Source organism: Equus przewalskii, chromosome 5, assembly GCF_037783145.1.
Source record: "Equus przewalskii isolate Varuska chromosome 5, EquPr2, whole genome shotgun sequence".
Classification (NCBI taxonomy): Eukaryota; Metazoa; Chordata; class Mammalia; order Perissodactyla; family Equidae; genus Equus; species Equus przewalskii.
In genome coordinates this window covers 30,691,682-30,712,715 of record NC_091835.1, presented here as the reverse complement: position 1 = coordinate 30,712,715, position 21,034 = coordinate 30,691,682, and the positions used below count along the sequence as shown (strand labels likewise).

The window sequence follows — 21,034 nt, the reverse complement described above, 5'->3', positions numbered from 1 at the left end:
TCTATCGTAGAGAATGTTCCATGTGCACTTGAGAAGAATGTGTATTCAGCTGTTTTAGGGTGAAGTGATCTATATATGTCTATTAAGTCCAATTGTTTTAGTTTTTCATTTAGCTCCACTGTTTCCGTGTTGATTTTCTGTCTGGATGATCTGTCCATTGATGTGAGTGGGGTGTTGAGGTCCCCTACTATTATTGTGTTGTTTTTAACATCTTCCTTTAGGTCTGTTAATAGTTGCTTTATGAACCTTGGTTCTCCTGTGTTGGGTGCATAGATATTTATAAGCATTATTTCTTCTTGATGAAGTGTCCCTTTGATCATTATATATTGTCCCTCTGTGTCTCTCTTTACCTGTCTTATTTTGAAATCCACTTTGTCTGATATAAGAATTACAACACCTGCCTTTTTTTCCTTGCTATTTGCTTGAAGTATTGTCCTCCACCCCTTGACCCTGAGCCTGTGTTTGTCCTTGGGGCTGAGGTGTGTTTCCTGGAGGCAACAAATTGTTGGATCTTGTTCTTAAATCCATTTTGCCACTCTTTCTTTTTTTTTTTTTTAAAAGATTTTATTTTTTCCTTTTTCTCCCCAAAGCCCCCCGGTACATAGTTGTGTATTCTTCGTTGTGGGTTCTTCCAGTTGTGGCATGTGGGACGCCACCTCAACGTGATCTGATGAGCAGTGCCATGTCCGTGCCCAGGATTCGAACCAATGAAACACTGGGCCGCCTGCAGCGGAGCGCGCGAACCCAACCACTTGGCCACGGGGCCAGCCCCTGCCACTCTGTCTTTTTATTGGAGAGTTCAATCTGTTTACATTGACAGTGATTATTGATGCATGTGGACTTAATGCTGTCAATCTGTCGCTCATTATCTTGTTTTCCTGTGTTTGTCTTCCTGTGTGCTTTAGCCTACCCATTGACTACTGCAATTTCTTATGCTGGGTTTCTTAGATTTTTCCTTATTTAGGATTTGTGACTGTGTTCTGTATTTTATTTTAGTATTTTCTGTATTTTATTTTATTTTATTCTCTGGTGGTCTCCTACTTACTTGGGCAATACTGATTTAGACCCTTTGCTCTTCCCCTCCTAAATAATTATTTTCATTTCTTATTCCAACTCGTGTTATGAATTTGTAGTTAGAGTGATAAGATCGTCCTTGCTTTGGTAGTTTCCTTACCTTTACCCTAATGGTATAGTTGAATATTTGCTATCCTGTTCTGGCTCTATCCATCGGTCTCCCTAGTCTGTGGATTGTGACTCCTTTCTCCCTTTTTTCTTTTTTCAGGTGTGAGAGCCTTCTAGAGGATTTCTTGTAGTGGAGGGCTTTTAGTTACAAATTCCCTTAACTTTTGTTTGTCTGGAAAAGATTTAATTTCTCCCTCACATCTGAAGGAAATTCTTGCTGGATAGAGTATTCTTGGCTGAAGATTTTTATCCTTTAAAGTTTTGAATATGTCACTCCATTCTCTCCTAGCTTGTAAGGTTTCTGTAGAGAAATCCGCTGAAAGTCTGATAGGGGCTCCTTTATAGGTTATTCTCCTCTTTTTTCTTACTTTCCTGAGTATTCTTTCTTTATCTTTCCTTCTTGCCAATTGTACTCCTATGCGCCTTGCGGTAGGTTTTTTTACATTGAGAAATCTAGGAGATCTGAAAGCTTCCTCTACACACATTTCTCCCTCAATCCCTAGATTTGGGAAGTTCTCTTCAATAATTTCATTAAGCACACTTTCTGCTCCATTTTCCTTTTCCACGTTCTCGGGAATTCCTATGATCCTTAAGTTCTTACTCCTCATTGAATCAACTATCTCTCGGAGATTTTCCTCATTGTTTTTAATTCTTAGTTCTCTTTCTTCCTCTGTCTGGAGCCATTCAGCCTGTCTATCCTCAATTATGTTAATTTGCTCTTCTATGGTTTCTACACGGGCATTCAGGGAATCCGTATTCTGTTGTATCTGGTTCATTGTGTTTTTCTTCTCTAGTAATTCTGTTTGATTCTTCTTTATGATTTCAATCTGTTTGTGAAGTAACTCCAGAACTTATTGGCTTGTTTGTCTATCTCTCTACCTCATTGAATTTTTTGATTATAGCTGCTCTGAACTCATTATCACTTAGTTTACCTATTTCCAAGTCCTCAGGACTTAATTCTATGTTTTTATTGTTTTCGGTCTGGTCTGGAGCTTTTATAGATTGCTGGATGATAGAGGAGCGGTTTTTGCGCATGATGGTAGAATTTGGTTGCAGTTACAGCCTGTCGCCACTAGATGGGGGTCGAGAGCCGTGTGTTCTGAGCTCTCCACCTTCGGGCATGATGGCAGCACCCAGTGCGCTTTGCCGGGAGGGAGGGGCTTCTATTTCTGAGCGCCCATCTGGATTCAGATCAGTTCTGTTCTCTGGTCTCCCGAGGCCCTGGGTTTATGGGGTCCCCATGCATGGAAGCTTTCCCCCGTCAGTGGGTTTCCACTGAACCAGCGGCAGGAGTGCTGGATGATCCCTCGGTGGCGTGGCCCCTCTCCCGCTCCTTCCTGGACCCGCGCAGCAGTGATCACAGACTCTAGGGGAGGGAGCGATGTTCTCTCCTACTGGTTCCAGCACCTCCGAGGCCGTCAGCAAGTTTTCTGATTTCAGCCTTCTTGGTATTGTAGGTCTCTAACTTGTTGGCATTAGATTTATTCTATGAAATTCAGTTTTTCCAATCCTTTATTGTATTTTGGAGGGGAGAGAATCCCGGGTCAGCTCACCCCGCCATTTTGCTCTGCCTCGCCATAAAGTATCTTAAGAGAAATATGACAGACTTGGAAATATGTTTGTAACATACACAGCAGGCAAGAGGTTATTTTGCTGATAGAAAAAGCTCTTAAAATGGATTGGGAAAAAGCCTAAATGTCACAGTAACAAAATGGGCAGAGAATGAGAACAGATGAGTCACAAAGGAAGGAATACAAAGTGCCAGTAGATATGTGAATAGATATTCAGCCTCACTTGTAATCAGAGAAATGCCAGAAAAAGAAAGAAAGAAAGAAAGAAAAAATATCCAAAGTTGTCAAAGGTATTGGCAACTCCCAGATATTTTTTGGTGGAACTTTAAATCTGTACAGACCCTTTAAGAGATAATTTGTTGTAGGTATTAAAATTGTAACTGTATACCCTCCAATCTAGCAATTCCACCTTAGAGAATTTCCTCCCAGAAAAATGTGGATATATGTGCAAAGATGTACATGTGAAGGTGCCTGTTATAATAGTGAAAAATAACCAACCTAAAAGTTTAGCAGTAGTTATCAAATAAATTATTCAGTATCCATATAGGGGAATTCTATGGCAGATGTCTTTCCCCCCGATTTTTTTATTGTTGTAAAATACATCTTACATTTACCATTTTAACCATTTTCCAAGTGTATAGTTCAGTGACATAAAGTACATTCATATTGTTGTGCAATCATCACCACCATCCATCTCCAGAACTCTTTTCATCCTATAAAACTGAATCTTTATACCCATTAGACAGTGATTCCCCCATCTTTCCGCCCTTCCTAGTCCCTGGCAACCACTGTTCTACTTTCTATTTGTATAAATTAGACTGTTCTACATAGCTTATTTATGTAGAATCATGTAACATTTGTCTTTGGTGACAGGCTTATTTCATTTAGCGTAATATCCTCAAGGTTTGTCCATGTTGTTGCTTGTGTCAGAATTTCATTCCTTTTTAAGGCTGAAATATATTGGTAGGCAGTGTTTAAAAATTTAGTTTTTGAATGAGTAGTACATCCACTTAGTTTAAATTCAAGAGGTAGGTTAGGAGGAAGGAAGATAGGAAGTGATTGCTAATGGGTATGGAATTTCTCTTAGGGGTGATGAAAGTGTTCTGGAATTAGTAGTGATTGATATATAACTTTTAATATGCTCAGAACCATTGAATCGTACACTTTAAACAGGTGATCTTTATGGCATGGGAATTATATCTCAATAAAGCTGTTATTAAAAAACATTCCAATGTCAGTTATACCTCGGTTAAAAAAAATTTCAAGAAGAATAGAATAAATATATAATGTCTTCTTACAAGTTGCTTTTCAACCATTCCAGTTTTTTCTTTTTTTTTTTACAAAAATAACCATTATTTCTTGTTTAACTTTCCAAAAATATTTTTATTTCTTATACATATTTTACTTTTTCTTTATAGTAAATAGTAAGTATTTATTGTTCTGTTCCTTTTAACAAAAATGGTAGCAAATTGAACACAGTATTCTGTACCCAAGCGGGCATCTCTGAAGTCTTTTTGTCTTATTTTTAGGTAAAAATGTCTTTTTTTTTCTATTACGAAAGGGTTATTGAATTACTGCAGGAGATTTCGACAGTATAAAAAATATGAAGAAAAATATAAAAGCAACCCATACCCAGAGATAGCCTTTGGTAATTGTTAAATCCTTTTAGACTTTGCATATATATACTTTTTCTTTTGGTGAAGAAGATTCACCCTGAGCTAACATCGATTGCCAATCCTCCTGTTTTTTTGCTCGAGGAAGATTAGCCCTGAGCTAACATCTGTGCCAGTCTTCCTCTGTTTTTTGTATGTGGGATGCTGCCACAGCATGGCTGATGAGTGGAGCATATCTGTGCCTGGGATCCGAACCTGTTATCCCCGGCTGTCAAAGCAGAACCCACAGAACTTGAACCACTTGGCCATGGGGCTGGCCCCTATATACTTTTTTTTTTGGCGAGGGAAGTTGTCATTGAGCTAACATCTGTGTCAGTCTTCCTGTTTTTTGTATATGGGACACTGCCACATCATGGCTTGATGAGTGCTGTGTAGGTCCGCACCTGGAATCCGAACCTGTGAACCCTGGGCCACCAAAGTGGAGCGCGCAAACTTAACCACTAACCCACTGGGCTGGTCTCATGAATATAGTCTTTTAAAAATCAGAATTTAGGTCATCCTGTACTGCTATTATAACTCTGGTGTTTTTTACATTTAAAATAATACATTGTGACCATGGTTTTCGTCAGTAAATATAAATGTACGTTGTTATATTTTATTGAGGCATAGTAATAAATTGTGTGGACATTTCTCAGTTACTTAACTCATCACCTGTTAATATCCATTTAGGTTGTTTCTAATTTTGTTACTAAGCAATAATGAGTACCTTTGTATATAGATCTTTGTACACTTGCCAAATCATTTCTTTGAGATATTTACTATGTGTTATTTTCCATTCTGCCAAAATGTTTAAACAATGTATCTTTTAAAATATACATCACAAAGGTTTCCATGATATTATTAACTTTGTGAAAAGATGGTGCAGATGTTTGTATCCTCATTTTAAATATGAGGAATCTGAAACCCAGAAAGATGGCAGTGTCCCCCAAATTACATAGCTAGTTAGTGTGAGAGTTGGAACTAAAGCTCTCATCTTCTGATTGTGAGTTGGTGTTCTTTCCACTGTGGCACACTGCCAGGCCTTGAATACCTTGATTACAAAGAGTGATCTTTTATTATTGCTTCTTCGTTTCTAAAAATATGATTCTTGATGTAATATCCTTTTAGATTCTTTGAATAATGTACTGGAATGTATCCATTCAGATTAAAGGTTCATATACTTTCAATAGGGGTACAGGCTAAAGATATATCCTCTGACACATTTTAGTAGTTTATCTGCATTAACATCTTCATTTAATTACTCGCCTATATTTTTATCTTCCCCTGTATAAAAAACTCACATAGTCTCAGTTTTTTTTTTTAAAGCTTCAAGTTATGTTATTACCTTTGGGTAGTACTAGTTTCATTGAGCTAGGAGAATTGCTTTGATTTGAATGACAGCTCCATCACTTACTGTATGATCTTGGGCAAATTCCTTAAATCTCTGTAAGCCTAGTGTCATCATCAATAAAATTGAAATAATAGTACATGTGTCATAGTGAGGATTAAATGAATTAACACATAAAAGGTGCTTCGCACGATCTGGCTGGTAGAAACTACTTGTTAAATGATAGTATTTATTATTTAATGTGTGAATTTAATTGTAAAATACTTAAGTCATTTGTGTTTTGATATCCTTTGTGATATCCTCTGGTGAGATTTTTTTGTTTGTGTTCATATTCCTGTAGATTTCCCATCTTTCTTTTCCCTTCACCTTCAGTTCTGTGTTGTACCTTCTATTAATTTTGAACAGAGTCTTTATTTTGTCATGGCTTATGCAAAGTGAGGAGCTGCCATACTTATCTTGTTTCCTGTTGGGAATAAACACAAGTTAAATTACTGACTTTTTACAGATTATCTCAATCATTTTTTAAGACAATGTGAAAAAGAATGATGTGAATCCTGATATGCTAAATGCAGGGTTCTTGAGAGTCCTGGTAGCTACTTTCTGACTCCCCTCAATCTGCTTGTTTTTGCTACTGGAGGAGAAAAGCTGATTTGGAGTTTTCTTTTTTGTCTTTGTTCTAGCACATGCAGATGACAATCCAGGCTCTCCAGGATGAATTGCGAATCCAGAGGGACCTGAACCAGCTGTTTCAGCAAGATAGTAGCAGTAGGGCTGGTGAACCTTGTGTGGCAGAGCTGACGGAGGAGAACTTTCAGAGGCTGCATGCTGAGCATGAGCGCCAGGCCAAAGAGCTATTCCTTCTTCGAAAGACTCTGGAGGAAATGGAGCTACGTATTGAGACCCAGAAGCAAACCCTAAATGCTCGGGATGAATCCATCAAGAAGCTTCTGGAGATGTTGCAGAGCAAAGGACTTTCTGCTAAGGCTACCGAGGAAGACCATGAGAGAACAAGACGACTGGCAGAGGCGGAGATGCACGTCCACCACCTGGAAAGCCTTTTGGAGCAGAAGGAAAAAGAGAACAACATGTTGAGAGAGGTCAGTGACCACTTTTTCAGTTGTTATGACTTAGTGATTGTCGTTCTTTTCCCTGCTTAATCAGCATCTTGGCCTAGACAAATTTATATGCTCTACTGAACTAGTGGAAGGGAATTTCTTCTTTGATATTTGAGTGCTTCACTGATTTCTATTCTGATTGGCTCTCTTGTGTGAGATGATATTGACTAGTATATATACTGGCTTGATAACTTTCTTGGTCTTTTTTTTTTTCCCCTCCTGGTTTCTGCAGACTCATTTTCTTGCTAAAGGGGCACAAAATTTCCTTGGTTACTCATCTCTTGATTTCTTCTTACTGACACATGTAACAAAACCGAATCAAAGTAGCTAACTATTGCTCAATTTTTAAAATATTAGTAAGAGAAAGTAAGCAGTTACCTCAGTTGAGGTGTGCTTGTAAAGTTCTTGGCAGCAATAATGGATGTTTTCCCTGTGGTTTCCATGGAAACTGTTGCCTTGCTGTAAAAGGTATGTGATAAAAATCATTTGCTCTCATGGAGGCACAATGAGAAAGAATGATATAGAGACGCGCTGTCACTTATTTTTTAGAGAGGAAACTCAGACTTTAGCTGACAACTGTGACTATTGGTAATTTTTCACTTTTCTAAGTAATGCTTCATTTTAAGAAAACATAAATGAAGACTTCATCTTACATTGAATTAAAAAAATAAACAGCTGTAATTCTTTATATGTGGTCAGAGACTTCAGACAACTTTCACATTTGGATAGGGAAAAAAACAATCTCAGAACTGTGTTGGTGCCAGTCTGAGTAATTCCTTTTTAAATGAAATGTGAAGAAGGAGGTTAAACAAATGGAATGTTCCCAAAGCAGCAAAACAGCAACTTAAGAATACTTAAATTCGTAATTTGTTCCATAATTTCTCCTCTTGTAAAAAATCTGAACTATTTATTTACAGTGAGGACATTTTTATTTTTGAAGAGAAATCCAGTGTTTTTTAAAAACATGATTTTATTACACAGTAAATCCATTGTAGTTTATTTTAGTAAAATTAGAAAATAGATTAGCAAAAACTTAAAATCCAAGGTATCATTGTCTAGTGAAGATTGTTAATTTTTGTTATATATGTGTTTCCAGTGATTTTTATTATGTGTACATTCTTTCATTATTTCTATATTTGTTTCCCTTAAAAAGATATAATACTGTGTTGTCTAATATAACTTTCTGTGTTGAGGAAATATTCTGTGTTTGCTCTGTCCAATATGGTAGCCACTATCCATTAGCCACATGTGACTTTTGAGCAATTGAAATGTGCCTAGTGACTGAGGAACTGAATTTTAAATTTCATTTAAATATAACTAATTTAAAATTAAATTTAATTAAATTAACTAAATATCTACATGCAGCTAGTGGCTACTGTATTAGATAGTACAACTATGAATAATATAATGTTACCTACTTTTCTTAATAATTGTCTTGGCCATTAGACAAAGATAAATTTCTTTGTCAGTATATGTAGAGTTTTGTAATTTCAAATGAATTTATAATGTTCCATTGCATTTATTTGAATATCTCTTACTGTTGAAAATTTAGACTAGTATTTTTCAGTATTATAAAACTGTCCTGCATTGAATATCCTTAATCGTATATTTCTGTATATTAATTTTTTTCTTTAGGATACAATCCTAGAAATGAATTTGCTCAGTTAGAGGGTGTGTACATTTTAGAAACTTAGAATAATTTTGTCTTCCAGAGTGATTGGACCAGTTTATCCTGCCAGTAGCATATATTGTATTCTTATGAATAATCTGCAGCTAAGGACGTGTTATGCTCTTCAAATTACCAGGCTGTACTGTTTTAGGGAATTTTCTATAAACTCTCTTATAGGCACATTTGGATTTCCTTCAGTTTACTTTAAAGACTTTATATTTTAATGAGATAACCCAGAGCCTAGCCATAGAACATTGTAAGAGAAGCTGTTGTAATCTCAAACAGCATGCCACATGGAAACTATACCAGCAGCATGATGAGCTTTCATTCTTATGTTTTTACTGATTCTGTTCTGAATATTTCAACCTGTGCCCATTTATTTTTGAGTTTTGGAGTTAATAAATGGTGAATAGTTAAGGATTTTGAAAAGTCACAGTGTTATTCTGGCAGAGAACAGAAATATGGTGAGTTTGAAAAAATGGTAGAAAAAAATACGAATTTAAGAGTGATTTTCAAATAACAAGCTCTACGAATATCAAGTCCCATTTAGGTATATAAAGAGGAAAGAAATATAGGCTTTGTCAATATGCCAACGTACACTTCCAGTTGCCATTAGTAAGATAGCATCATCTTCTAGAAAACACAGTCATACGAATTAAAATTATTTAAAAGAAAGTGGCTTAAGAAAAAAAAAAAACGAGGCTGGTCCTGTGGCCGAGTAGTTAAGTTCGTGCACTCCGCTTCGGCGGCCCAGGGTTTTGCCGGTTCGGATCCTGGGCACAGACATGGCACTGCTGGTCAGGCCATGCTGAGGCGGCATCCCACATGCCACAGCTAGAAGGACCCACAACTAAAAATACAGCTGTGTACTGGGGGGCTTTGGGGAGAAAAAGGAAAAATAAAATCTTTAAAAAAAGAAAAGCGATGGGAATGATTGCTTCAGTAGCATATGTTTGGATTGCTTGTTTTCCTTTCTGTTTCTTCTTCTTACCTTCAAGAGTTAGCTCAAATTTCAGTTCTTCTGTGAAGACTTCCTTGCGCAGTTCTATACGTATATGTAGGTGAACCAGTAATATTATAGTACACCAACATGGCTGTTTTCTTCATCGTTCACTTAATTTTTTGCATCGAGGATATATGCTTTTTTTTTTTAATTGAGGTTATGATAGTTTACAACATTGTAAAATTTCAGTTGTACGTTATTATTTGTCAGTCATCTTATAGGTGTGCCCCTTCATCCTTTGTGCTCACCCCATACCCCTTCCCCCTGGTAACCACTAATCTGTTCTCTTTGTCCATGTGTTTATTTTCCACATAGGAGTGTAATCATACAGAGTTTGTCTTTCTCTATCTGGCTTATTTCACTTAACATAGTACCCTCGAGGTCCATCTGTGTTGTTGTAAATGGGACGATTTTGTAATTTTTTATGGCTGAGTAGTATTTCATTGTATATGTACACCACATCTTCTTTATCCAGTCATCAGTGGTGGGCACTTGGGTTGCTTCCACATCCTGGCTATTGTTAATAATGCTGCAGTGAACACAGGGGTGCATAAATTTCTTTGAATTGCTGATTTCAAGTTCTTTGGATAGATACCCAGTAGTGGGATAACTGGGTCATAGGGTATTTCTATTTTTAATTTTTTTTTTTTTAAAGATTTTCTTTTTCCTTTTTCTCCCCAAAGCCCCCCAGTACACAGTTGTATATTCTTCGTTGTGGGTCCTTCCAGTTGTGGCATGCGGGACGCTGCCTCAGCGTGGCCTGATGAGCAGTGCCATGTCCGCGCCCAGGATCCGAACCAATGAAACACTGGGCCGCCTGCAGCGGAGCGCGCGAACTCAACCACTCGGCCACGGGGCCAGCCCCCTCTATTTTTAATTTTTTGAGGAGTCTCCATACTGTTTTCCATAGTGGCTGCACTAGTTTGCACTCCCACCAGCAGTGTATGAGGGTTCCCTTTTCTCCACATCCTCTCCCACATTTGTTACTTTTTTTCTTGGCAATTATAGCCATTCTAATGGGTGTAAGGTGATATCTTAGTGTAGTTTTGATATGCATTTCCCTGATGATCAGTGATGATGAGCATGTTTTCATGTGCCTCTTGGCCAAGGGATATATGCTTTTTTATCTTTATATTGGCAGTATCTAACAAATATATAGTGGCTACTCAAGAATTGTTAGTTGAATAAGTTGAAATGTAGGTAAAGAAATTTAAACCTGTAGCTTACAGAAAGAAGGATAGCCTTTCCAGTTCTTTTTTTTCCAATGTGACCACTGGATACTAAAACCTGATAAGATTAGAAAACAAACGGAACCCCCAAACCAGTTTTGCTTATAAGTTTAGATAGAGAAATTATAAATAAAATATTAGCAGATAGAATCAGCATTATGATAAAAGGATAATACTCTGATCAAAAGGAGTTTATTCCATGAATACCAGAATGGCTCAATATATCATACACAATTATAATTTTTAATAGATAAAAGAAAAAGAGAACCTTGTGGTATTTGATAGCTGTCTCAAAGACATTAGATAAAATGTTACAGACATTTCGATTGAAAACTAACCCAAGTGAACTAAAAATAAGAATTGAATGATACTTTCATAGCATGATTTAGTTAAATAATAACACAATGTATATTATAAACATATTTCAAACTAATAGCCAGCATCATGCTTACTGTGACATACTAGACACACCCATTGAAGTTATGAAGAGGTCAAAGATGGTTGTGGTCATCAGTGTTTAGCATTGTTCTGGAAGAGTTAGGCAGTGCAATTAGGTGAGAAAATGGAGCAAATAATACCAGTAAAGGTAGTAGAAAGGACAGGGCTAATTTTTCTTTACAGTGTAGATGGGAACATTAATATAAAGATGTCACTTTCCCCAAATCTATAAATTTAGTGTAATCCCAATGGGAATATTCTTGAAGCATGCCCAAGTAATGTTGGAGTTTATTTGCAAGAACAGTGCAGAAGCGCTTGCTGAGGCAGGTCATGGTATGTGTGCTTTAAACCCAGTGATATTAAAATGCGTGCTTCTGGCCCAACAACATAGAGCTACATCAGTGGAACAGAATAGAATCCAGAAATAATAGAGTTTTAAGTATATGATGAATGTTTTGGAATAATGGCCATCCATTTGGAAAACACTTATGTAGTTACTTCAAATTAAATTCCAGTTGAAGTAAAGAACTACTTTTTAAAAGATAAAAACACTAGAAGAAAAGGTAAGTAAAAAGCTTTTAATATAATCTTGAGATAGAAGAGATCTTTCATTATCATAGCAAGAACCTTAAAGAATTAAATTAATGTATGTTAGAAAATATAGTTAAAAGTTAAGATGATAATTTGGAGTAAAGCTTTGTAACATGTGGTTAGACTAATACATAAAGATTGTTTCCAAAACAGCAAGAACTAGAGGCCCTTGGTACCACCTTTCCTTTCTCACTTATTCAACAAATATCCACTGAGCCTCTAATATGTATTTGATCCTGGGATAGGCACTGGGCATACATTTTTCTTGTCAGAGCATACGGTCTGTGCCCTCCTGGAACTTAAAAATCTGATGGGAGACAGTAAGGACTGTGACTTTTACTGTGAGTGAAGTGTGAGGAGTTTTTGGGGGTTTCAAGCATGTTTTTGACTTTGAATTTAAAAAGAACACGCAAGGGGCTGGCCCCGTGGCCGAGTGGTTAAGTTCGCGTGCTCTGCTTCAGCGGCCCAGGGTTTTGTCTGGTTCAGATCCTGGGCGTGGACGTGGCACTGCTCAACAGGCCATGCTGAGGCGGCATCCCACAGAGCTCAACTAGAAGGACTCACAACTAAAATAAACAACTATATACTGAGTCGGGGAGGGGAGATTTGGGGGGAAAAAGCAGGAAAAAGAAAAGATTGGCAACAGTTGTTAGCTCAGGTGACAATCTTTGGGGGGGGGGGAAGAACACTAGCTGCTTTCTTGTAAATAGGGAGATTGACTTTGGTAGACTGTCGCTGTAATCCAGACAAGAGACAGTGGTGGCTCAGATCAGCGTGGCAGTGGAGGTAGTAAGACACTGTCAGTTTCTGGAGACATTTTGAAAATGGGAACAATAGAATTTCCTGATGGCTTGGATGTAGACGTAAGAAAAAAGACTCACCTTTTTGGCCCAAACAACTGTGTGGACCCATGCCATTAATCATGATGGGATAGGTGAAGCAAATTGAGGGGAAGATTAGGAGTTCAACTTTGGACATATTAACAGTGTGATATCAGATATACACAGGGACATGCTATGAAGGCAGTGTGTGGATTTCAGCAAGAGGTAAAATTTTGGAGTTATCATTATATGGATGGTATTGAAGGTTATGAGACTGGATGAGAACACTAAGGGAATGAGTGTAGGTGGAGAAAAGAAGACGACAAAGGACTGATGCCTTGGCCACTCCTAGGGAGTTGGGCAGAAAAGGAACCAGTTAGGTAGGAGGAAAAACTTAAGTGTCATGTCTTGGAAGCCAAAGGAAGATAGTTTAATAAAGAAGAGGGATTGAGCAACTATGTCAAATGCTGCTCATAGATCAAGTAAGATGAGGACTAAGAATGAATCATGGGTTTTAGCAACGTGGACGTCATTGGTGACCCTGATGCATTGTTTAGGTGATTGTTTGATTAAAATCCATTTTTCCTGGTAGACTAAAAATTCCATGATAAAAGGGACCAAATTTGTTATTTCTCACCATTATATCTCTAAAACTTAGCATAGTTCCTGGCATAAGTAAATGAGTAAATGCTAGGTCCCAGAATCTCTGGAGGGCTGGAGAACTGGGTTCAGAAGTTATGTAGCCAAAACAGTGGCCCCAGTCAGTCATGCTCCTTTACTGATTTGGTGAAAGGTGCTGCTGTTGGTGCAGGTGCAACAGCTCCTTCTACTGACAGCACTGACACTGCTCACTCACGCCAGAGCCTCTGCCATTCCCGAGTCTGGAAGCTTGAGGTAGCTGCTGCCTCTGCCACTTAGTTCCAGAATTATCTCTCAATGTTCACGTCCCTGCTTCTTCATGTTATGAGATTTTAATTCAAAGTAAGTGGTGTATGTGTCTGATCGAAGTGTTTAGGTCATGTGTCTGGGCTTTAACTGCAAGAAAGGATAGGAAAACAAGTGTGTGACATTTTTAGCTTTTATTGTGGGAGGTAGACTCTGTCTTAAAATACGGAGTCCCCAGACATAGAAGAGAGATCAGATATGACAAGAAAGGGTGATAGAGATCCACTGTAGGGCTAGAGAAATAGATTTTGCAGGTTATCCATGGCAAGGTAGTAGTTGAATCTGTGGGATTGGAGAAGGGCTGCCTTGGATAGTTGTGTGCAGGTTGTTCACCAGACAAGAGTTTCCTGCTGGTGCAGCAAGTTGGGCCTAAAACTTGACCCACGCTTCATGGTGAGGTTGCATCTACCCCAGAAAGGTTACTTTTTCCTAATTCAAATTAAATTACTCTGTGGGCTAGTGAAGGCCCTTGATTGGAGCTATAGAATTGAGAAGAGTTCTAAAGCAGGAATTTAGAAAATGTTTGTCTGTGGGTAAGATAAGGGAAAGGGCAGAGAATAAGCACTAAGAGCTAAGATAATCCTTTTTTTTTTTTTTTTTTTGAGGAAGACTACCCCCGAGCCAACTACTGCCAATCCTCCTCCTTTTGCTGAGGAAGACTGGCCCTGAGCCAACATCCATGCCCATCCTTCTCCACCCCATATGTGGGATGCCTACCACAGCATGGCTTTTGCCAAGCAGTGCCATGTCTGCACCTGGGATCCTAACTGGCGAACCCTGGGCTGCCGAGAAGCAGAACGTGTGTACCTAACTGCTGCACCACCAGGCCAGCCCTGGCACAATTCTTTAATGGAAGCCAGTTGAAAAATTGAAAGATGTTCCTCCCTTAACTCTCTTTATGGTTAAAAAAAAGGTCAGGGGTTGGCCCGGTGGCCTAGTGGTTAAGTTTTCATGCTCTGCTTCAGCAGCCTGGGGTTCACAGGTTCAGATCCCGGGCGCGAACCTAGCACCACTCATCAAGCCATGCTGTGGCGACATCCCACATAAAATAGAGGAAGATTACCACAGATGTTAGCTCAGTGACAATCTTCCTCAAGCAAAAAGAGGAAGATTGGCAACAGATGTTAGCTCAGGGCCAATCTTCCCCACCAAACAACAACAACAAAGTCAGCTACTAGATGGAGTTCAGACAGGATGTGAACTGACAACAGCTGTTAGATTTAGAAACAGGGAGGTCCTTTATTTGATAGTGTAGAGAGAGTTGTCCAGTAGAGAGGTGAAGATGGAAACTAGCTGATAATTTATTCATTTATACACTCATTTCTTCATCTGATGAAAGAATGCATGTGGAGGAGAAATAATTTTTTTTTGGTGAGGAAGATTGGTCCTGAGCCAATCCTCCTCTTTTTGCTTTAGGAAGATTGTTGCTGAGCTAACATCTGTGCCAGTCTTCCTCTATTTTGTATGTGGGACGCCACCACAACATGGCCTGATGAGTGATGCATATGCCTGTGTCAAGGATCTGAACCTGTGAACCCTGGGCTGCCGAAACAGTGTGCAAACTTAACTACCACGCAACTGAGCTGGCTCCGAGAAATAATTTTTAATGATATTCACATGTCAGACAGTGTCTGAGGAATACAAAAGACAGTTTTGCCCTTAAAGAGTTCACAGTCTGGTATGTTAGAGACGAAAATTATTCCAAATACAATGTTGTAAGTGGTAAAGGAGGGCTATGTAGCATCCTGTATGAGAAATAAGAGGAGCTGCACATAATTCAGCACAGGAGTAGGAAGAGTTAAAAGATGCCCTCTTTAGTTAATTCTTGAAAGTTTGGTAGCCGTTCTTTTTTCATTCATTCAGCATTCATTCTTTATTAAGCACTTACCAGTATTGCAGCTACAGTTCTAGGCACTTTGGATTCAGCAGCGAATGAAAAAAAGACTTTGTGGAGTATGCATTCTTATAGAGGGAAATAGAAAATAAATGACACACATAACAAGTATAATATGTTAGAGGATGAGTGCTGTAGGAAAAAGGAGAAGTAAAGTAAGGACAAAAAAATGGGAAAGGACACATGGCTTCTTTTTGGTCAGTTTTAAGTTTTAAAATAGGGTAGGTTACACTGAGAACATTAAAGATTAATTTTTTGTGAAAAATTTCAAACCTGCACAAAAGTAGTCAGAATAGTATGATGAATCTTCATGTATCACTCAGAGCAGTTAGCAAAATTTTGCCACATTTTACTTCATGTGTATTTTTTGTCTTTTTTTCTTCACAGAAGATTTTAAAGCAAATTCCTGATACAATGTAATTTACCTCTACAGACTTCAGTATGTGTCCCTAAAACATATGGATGTTTTCTTGCATAACTGCAATGTGGTTATCACGACCAATAACCCTAATAATACAGAAGAGACATTAGGGCCCAGACTTGAAGGAGATGAAGTCTTCTCCCCCACGAGCTGAGGAAAGAGAGCGTAGGCAACAAGAACATCGGATGTGAAGGTCCTGAGGAACTGGAGAATGCCTAGCATATTTGAGGAAGAACAAGGAATCCTCTGTGGCTGAAGCATAGTGATCGAGGGAGGAGAGTGCTAAGAGATGAGGTCTTGTAGGCTATGGAAGTGACTTTTGCTCTGGTTTGAATCAGATGGGGAGCCATGACAGGGTTTTGAGCAGAGGATCAAATTTATGTTTAAAAGGGTCATTCTGAGTGCTCTGTTGAGAATAGACTATAGAAGAGCAAGATAAAAAGAGTGGAGAGACTAATTAGGAGGTTGTTGGATTAAAAGAATATTTTCATTAGTGGCTCATTCAAGGCGGTAGCAAAGGAGATGGCAATAAGTGCTTGGATTTTTGATATGTTTTGAAGGTAGAGTTAACTGAATTCCCTGATTGGCTGTGGCTTGAAAGAGAAAGGAAGGCATTATAGAAAGAAGACTCAGAATCTTGACCTCAATAACTGGGAGGGTGGAGCAGGTTTTGGGGCACCATCAAGAGTTTAGTCTTGGGCATGTAGAGTTTGAGGTGTTTGTTAAACATACAAGTGGGATACCTAGTTGCATATTTAAGGCTGGAGTTATGGAACGAGGTAGCAGAAAGGGTGGTGTGTATTAATAATGATTTGCACCCTAGTATCAGCAGCCAGATGAGGAGTGTGGATGTTCAGAAATTACTGGTGTTGAAACTGTTGACCGTTTATGATTTAGAACTTTTGTCAGTTCATTAGGACTGCTCTTTCAGGAAGAAATAACTCAGTGAAGTTTGCAGTTCTATTTTCTGTTTCTCTCAAACCATTCTTCCTGATCAGGCAAGAATGAGTAAATTAGGTGAAAGGTATAATTAAAGTATTATGCATTCCTTTTATTATGGCGAAGCACTGTTCAGATGGAAGTATTCATTGGTGTCTTCTCTAGGGTCACTAGAGGCTGTCCCAGGTACCTCAGAAGTACTGACTAACTCAGAGACATTTGCAAGTCTGACAAGAAGATAGCCTGAGGTGGTCTGGTAACTGCAGCGTGATCTTTGAAAACCCTAATTGTAATATTATTACCATCGCCTCCTTCCTTCTTAATCATGAACTCACTAAAATTGGGAGTAAAAAAATAGCCATGTTTTCTGACATTTTCTAAACATAAACTACTTAGGAAACTTGTTCAACCGTCTTACCTTCTTTTTCTTTCTGCTCGTAGCCCCACTGGAGAGAGATTTTGCTCCTAGCTAGCTACGTGGTTGTTTCTTGAGGTGGATGCTATGGAAAGGATGTTGTCAACACAAATGCTTTCAGTCACTTTGGGTAATACAGACTGATTGCAACTCCTTTTATTTGTCCTTTTAAAAAGGGAATCCTTCTAATCCCCTTTTTGGATTGTTTGGAGTTCTGATTATATGTCTTGGAGTCGTGTGGAAGATTGACTCACCAACAGTTTCACCTGCTGTAGCAGCTGGGGTCTGTGTGACTAATTTTAAATAACTAGGTGTTCAGAGATGGGGATGCTCCTGTGCCTCCTTAGCCTGAATGCAGTCTGCAGGTTCTCTGATCCACAGGAAAGGGTTGCGGTGTTTACAGGGCTGAGGTAGTCATCTTGCACACATCTACTCCCTCTTCCCTCCCCTCCCCTCCCTTTAAAAAAAAAAAAGAAGAGAGTGAAAAGGAGGACATTTACTCTCTTTTTTGCTTCTCTTATATAGGAGATGCATCGGAGATTTGAGAATGCCCCTGATTCTGCCAAAACAAAAGCTCTGCAAACTGTTATTGAAATGAAGGTGAGTGGGAATCTAATAAAGACTCTTAGGAGTCAGTTTACACTTTTAAGTGATTGATCACACACTTTCGTGTGTGAGTTTTAGGAAGTGGTATGTAATAATATTTCATTCATTTTGTAGATTGAGAAGACGTAGTAAGACTTAATGAAAATGACACCTCAAAAGAACTTCAGTTTCATTTCCTTTTAGTTGTAGACCATAACTCAAATTGGACCAAAAAGGATTGTCCAGAATTTCTTTAAAGCAGCTGTTCTTAAAACTTTTGATCTCAGAACCTCTTTATTCTCTTAAAATGATAGGCTCATTTCATTCATTTTTAAGAAAATGACTGCCAAATATCAAGTCTCAGTAACCACAGTTTGTCTGTCAGTTGTTCTTTCAAGTAAAGGTCATGTTCCATGAAAAAGTACCTAATTCAGGTTGCAGCTCAGAGAAGCACACAAACGCTATTCCTAGGGCAGCCGTCATACTTCAGTAGGCAGCAGGAGTGCCCAGCTCCTTTCCATTCCATTGCACAGAACAGTGAAAAGATGCATACTCAAGGGTTGAGATTGATAAAAAGTAATAAAGTAACCAAGGACATTCTTAAGTGAAGCAGTCTTTTAAAACTTTTCTTTTTTTTCCTGCAAGTGCCTGACATTGAAGAATACAGTGACTGCTTGTACAGTTTGGTGCCAGTGCGTGTTGTCCTAAGGCACTAGCAGTTTTGCTCACCGTTGCTTTTATATCTTTAGTGCGAATGTTACAGTGGAGGAGTCAAGTAAAGTCATAGTATTATTATGAAAATAGTGTTGACTCTGCAGACTTCTTGAAAGGGTTTTTAGGAAGGGACACCCAGAGTTCCATGGACCATACTTTGAAAACCTCTGCTTTCAGTTAATGGACAGTTAGAAATCTTTAGGCTGTATGGTATGGTGATGGGTGGTTAAGGTTCTGCCTTCTGACTTCAATTTCCTGGATTTGAAATCTGGCTTTACTTAACTATATGATACAGAGCAAGTTATCTAACCTCTGTATGCCTCAATTTCTTTATCAAAAAATGGTGATAATAATAGTACCTATCCTGTGGGTTATTTTGAGGTTGAAATTAGTTAAAATAAATACAGCCACTTGGAACAGAACCTGGCGCATAGTAAACCTTCAGTCAATATTAGCTGCTGCTGCTATTATTATTTTTATTAACAACATATTCTTTCTTACAAAAGCTAAAAGACTCTTACAGATAAGGCCCTCTCTCCCCCTCTAACTTCTTCATATCCCCTAAAAAGTTTGACACTGTGCATTGTGGGCCTTCATTTAATATTTGTTGATATGACAAGAATATTTAGTTTTTCTATATAAATAGTTTTATGTAAATAGATGCTTCTTATGTTCTCATAGCTAGTCTCTTAATTTGGATAATTTCCTCTTAAAACTTTGTTTATATCATGTCTTTATTCTCAATGGGGAAAGAATTTACCAAACAAATTCCAAATTAGTGGATTCTGGATTCTTTCTAGTTAGACAGTTAGTAGTCTTGAACATAATCTTGTAAAGAGCCTTTAGAAAGGTTTGGTTGCATGTTGCCATTTCCTACGAGTTTATTTGTACATAATCTCTGTTGAAACCCAAGAATAAAACACAGGAATGTACCTATGTTCACAAAATTATTTTACTTGCTTTTTGACAGAATTAGAAAGTGTAATGGTATTAATTGGCAGTGGGTCTATTTTAAGTTGTGTTAATCTTCAGCCATTCTGCTAAGAAGCAAGAGATACTGAGATTCTGGTGGCTCAGTGGAGTCAGGTAGATATTATGCTGAAATTACAACTGAAATAGTTAAGATGCTGAGAGTGTGGCATGAGCTTGAGAGAGTTATGAAGATCTGGAGTGGTCTTTGGGGGGAAATGGGAAAGGAAGGTGACTGATAGACAATAAAAGAGCACAGCAATCTTCAAGGTGATGTAATTTTCTTTTCTCTCTCCTCCTCTTCCTCCTCCTTTCCTTCTTCCTTTTCCTTCTCCTCCTCTTTCCCTTCCTTCTCCCACCTTCTTCTCTCCTTCCATCTTTTCCCTCTCCACCCTTCTTCCCCTCTGCTTCCTCCTACCTTCTCTAATTTTTTTTCTTTTTCCTTTAGCAGTGGAGGAGCAGGGAAGAATTACTGTACTGCTCTAGGGTTAGAGTTTTGCTGGGTAGATATAACAGAATTATTGGAATGCAAATGAATTGAGAGTGATGGTGAAAGAGTAGTTTGTGTGATAGGAAGGAAGAGAATTCAGAATGGACTGACAGTTTGGGAGAAAATGTAAAAGTCAGAGAAGTGGAGATCTCTATGAGGTTCAAGAAGAGCAGATAATGAGAGTGATGGTGTGACCGTCCTGGGAAGAGAGTCCTGGGTGGTAATAGGATCCAGACGGTAGTCCTGTAAACTGGATAGCTAAAATGGACTAGAGGAAGAGGTCACTGGAATTAAGGATATCAGGGAATTTGGACATTGAAATCCTGGGGTGATGGCAAGAGTGGCATTTGTGAGCCAGGTGGCAGACTTCTTAAAATGGGCACTAGTGATTGGGAAGTCCATAGATGGCAGCAGTGAGGAGGGTAAAATGAAAAGGAGCATGAGCTTTAAATAAAGGGGAATAGTATTGAGGAATCGGGGGGATGCCCACTTTTCCCCTGCTCCCTTGTGGTGCTGGGGGATTAGTGACCTTTACTGGAGAGAGTTCAGGGAAATTATATCCTTCGGGAAAGCCAGGTTTTACTTGGGGTAGGGAGACAACTTTTGAAAAGAGGGTTTTGGAAATTTAATAGGGAGCAGAGAATTTTAGTAGGTTCAGTGGGATTGGTTGATTAATGATGGTAGACCCAGGGCTGGAGAAGTACAGACTAATAAGATGAAAAGGGATTTATTTACATAGTTATTACATACTCTAGGAATAAGAAACCTCCTTGGAAGGACTGTCCTCAAATAAACCCAGCCTGAGTACTGATTGAGTTGGTGCTAGAACTAGTTGAGCATATTAGGCTTTCATTTTCTTGCCTGATTTCAGAGAGTAGCCTTGCAGTTCTTTTGTTGGGTAGTCGGTGCTTGCCTCATGGCCTTCAGAGCTGCAGTTATGGTCCCTTTCTGGGTAGAAGCTTTTTGTGGTGCATGATTTGATCAAGGGTTACATCTATATGTCTTGGGGTTAGGAGAGAAGATGGATAAGGTTTCTTGGCAGG

The 21,034-nt window shown here is 38.6% G+C and overlaps 1 protein-coding gene across 22 annotated transcripts in view; it reads left to right on the top strand.

Annotated features, from left to right (window-relative positions):
- ERC1 (ELKS/RAB6-interacting/CAST family member 1) overlaps positions 1 to 21,034 on the top strand; it is a 516,642-nt gene that overhangs the window by 98,972 nt on the left and 396,636 nt on the right. For all 22 annotated transcript variants that reach the window (XR_011540237.1, XR_011540234.1, XR_011540233.1 and 19 more), the window contains 2 exons: positions 6,434 to 6,850; positions 17,759 to 17,833. Coding sequence is in view for 15 of the 22 variants with exons in the window: in XM_070620439.1 (XP_070476540.1) it covers positions 6,434 to 6,850; positions 17,759 to 17,833 (492 nt within the window). In the remaining 7 variants the exon portion in view is untranslated. The remainder of the gene's footprint in view (positions 1 to 6,433; positions 6,851 to 17,758; positions 17,834 to 21,034) is intronic.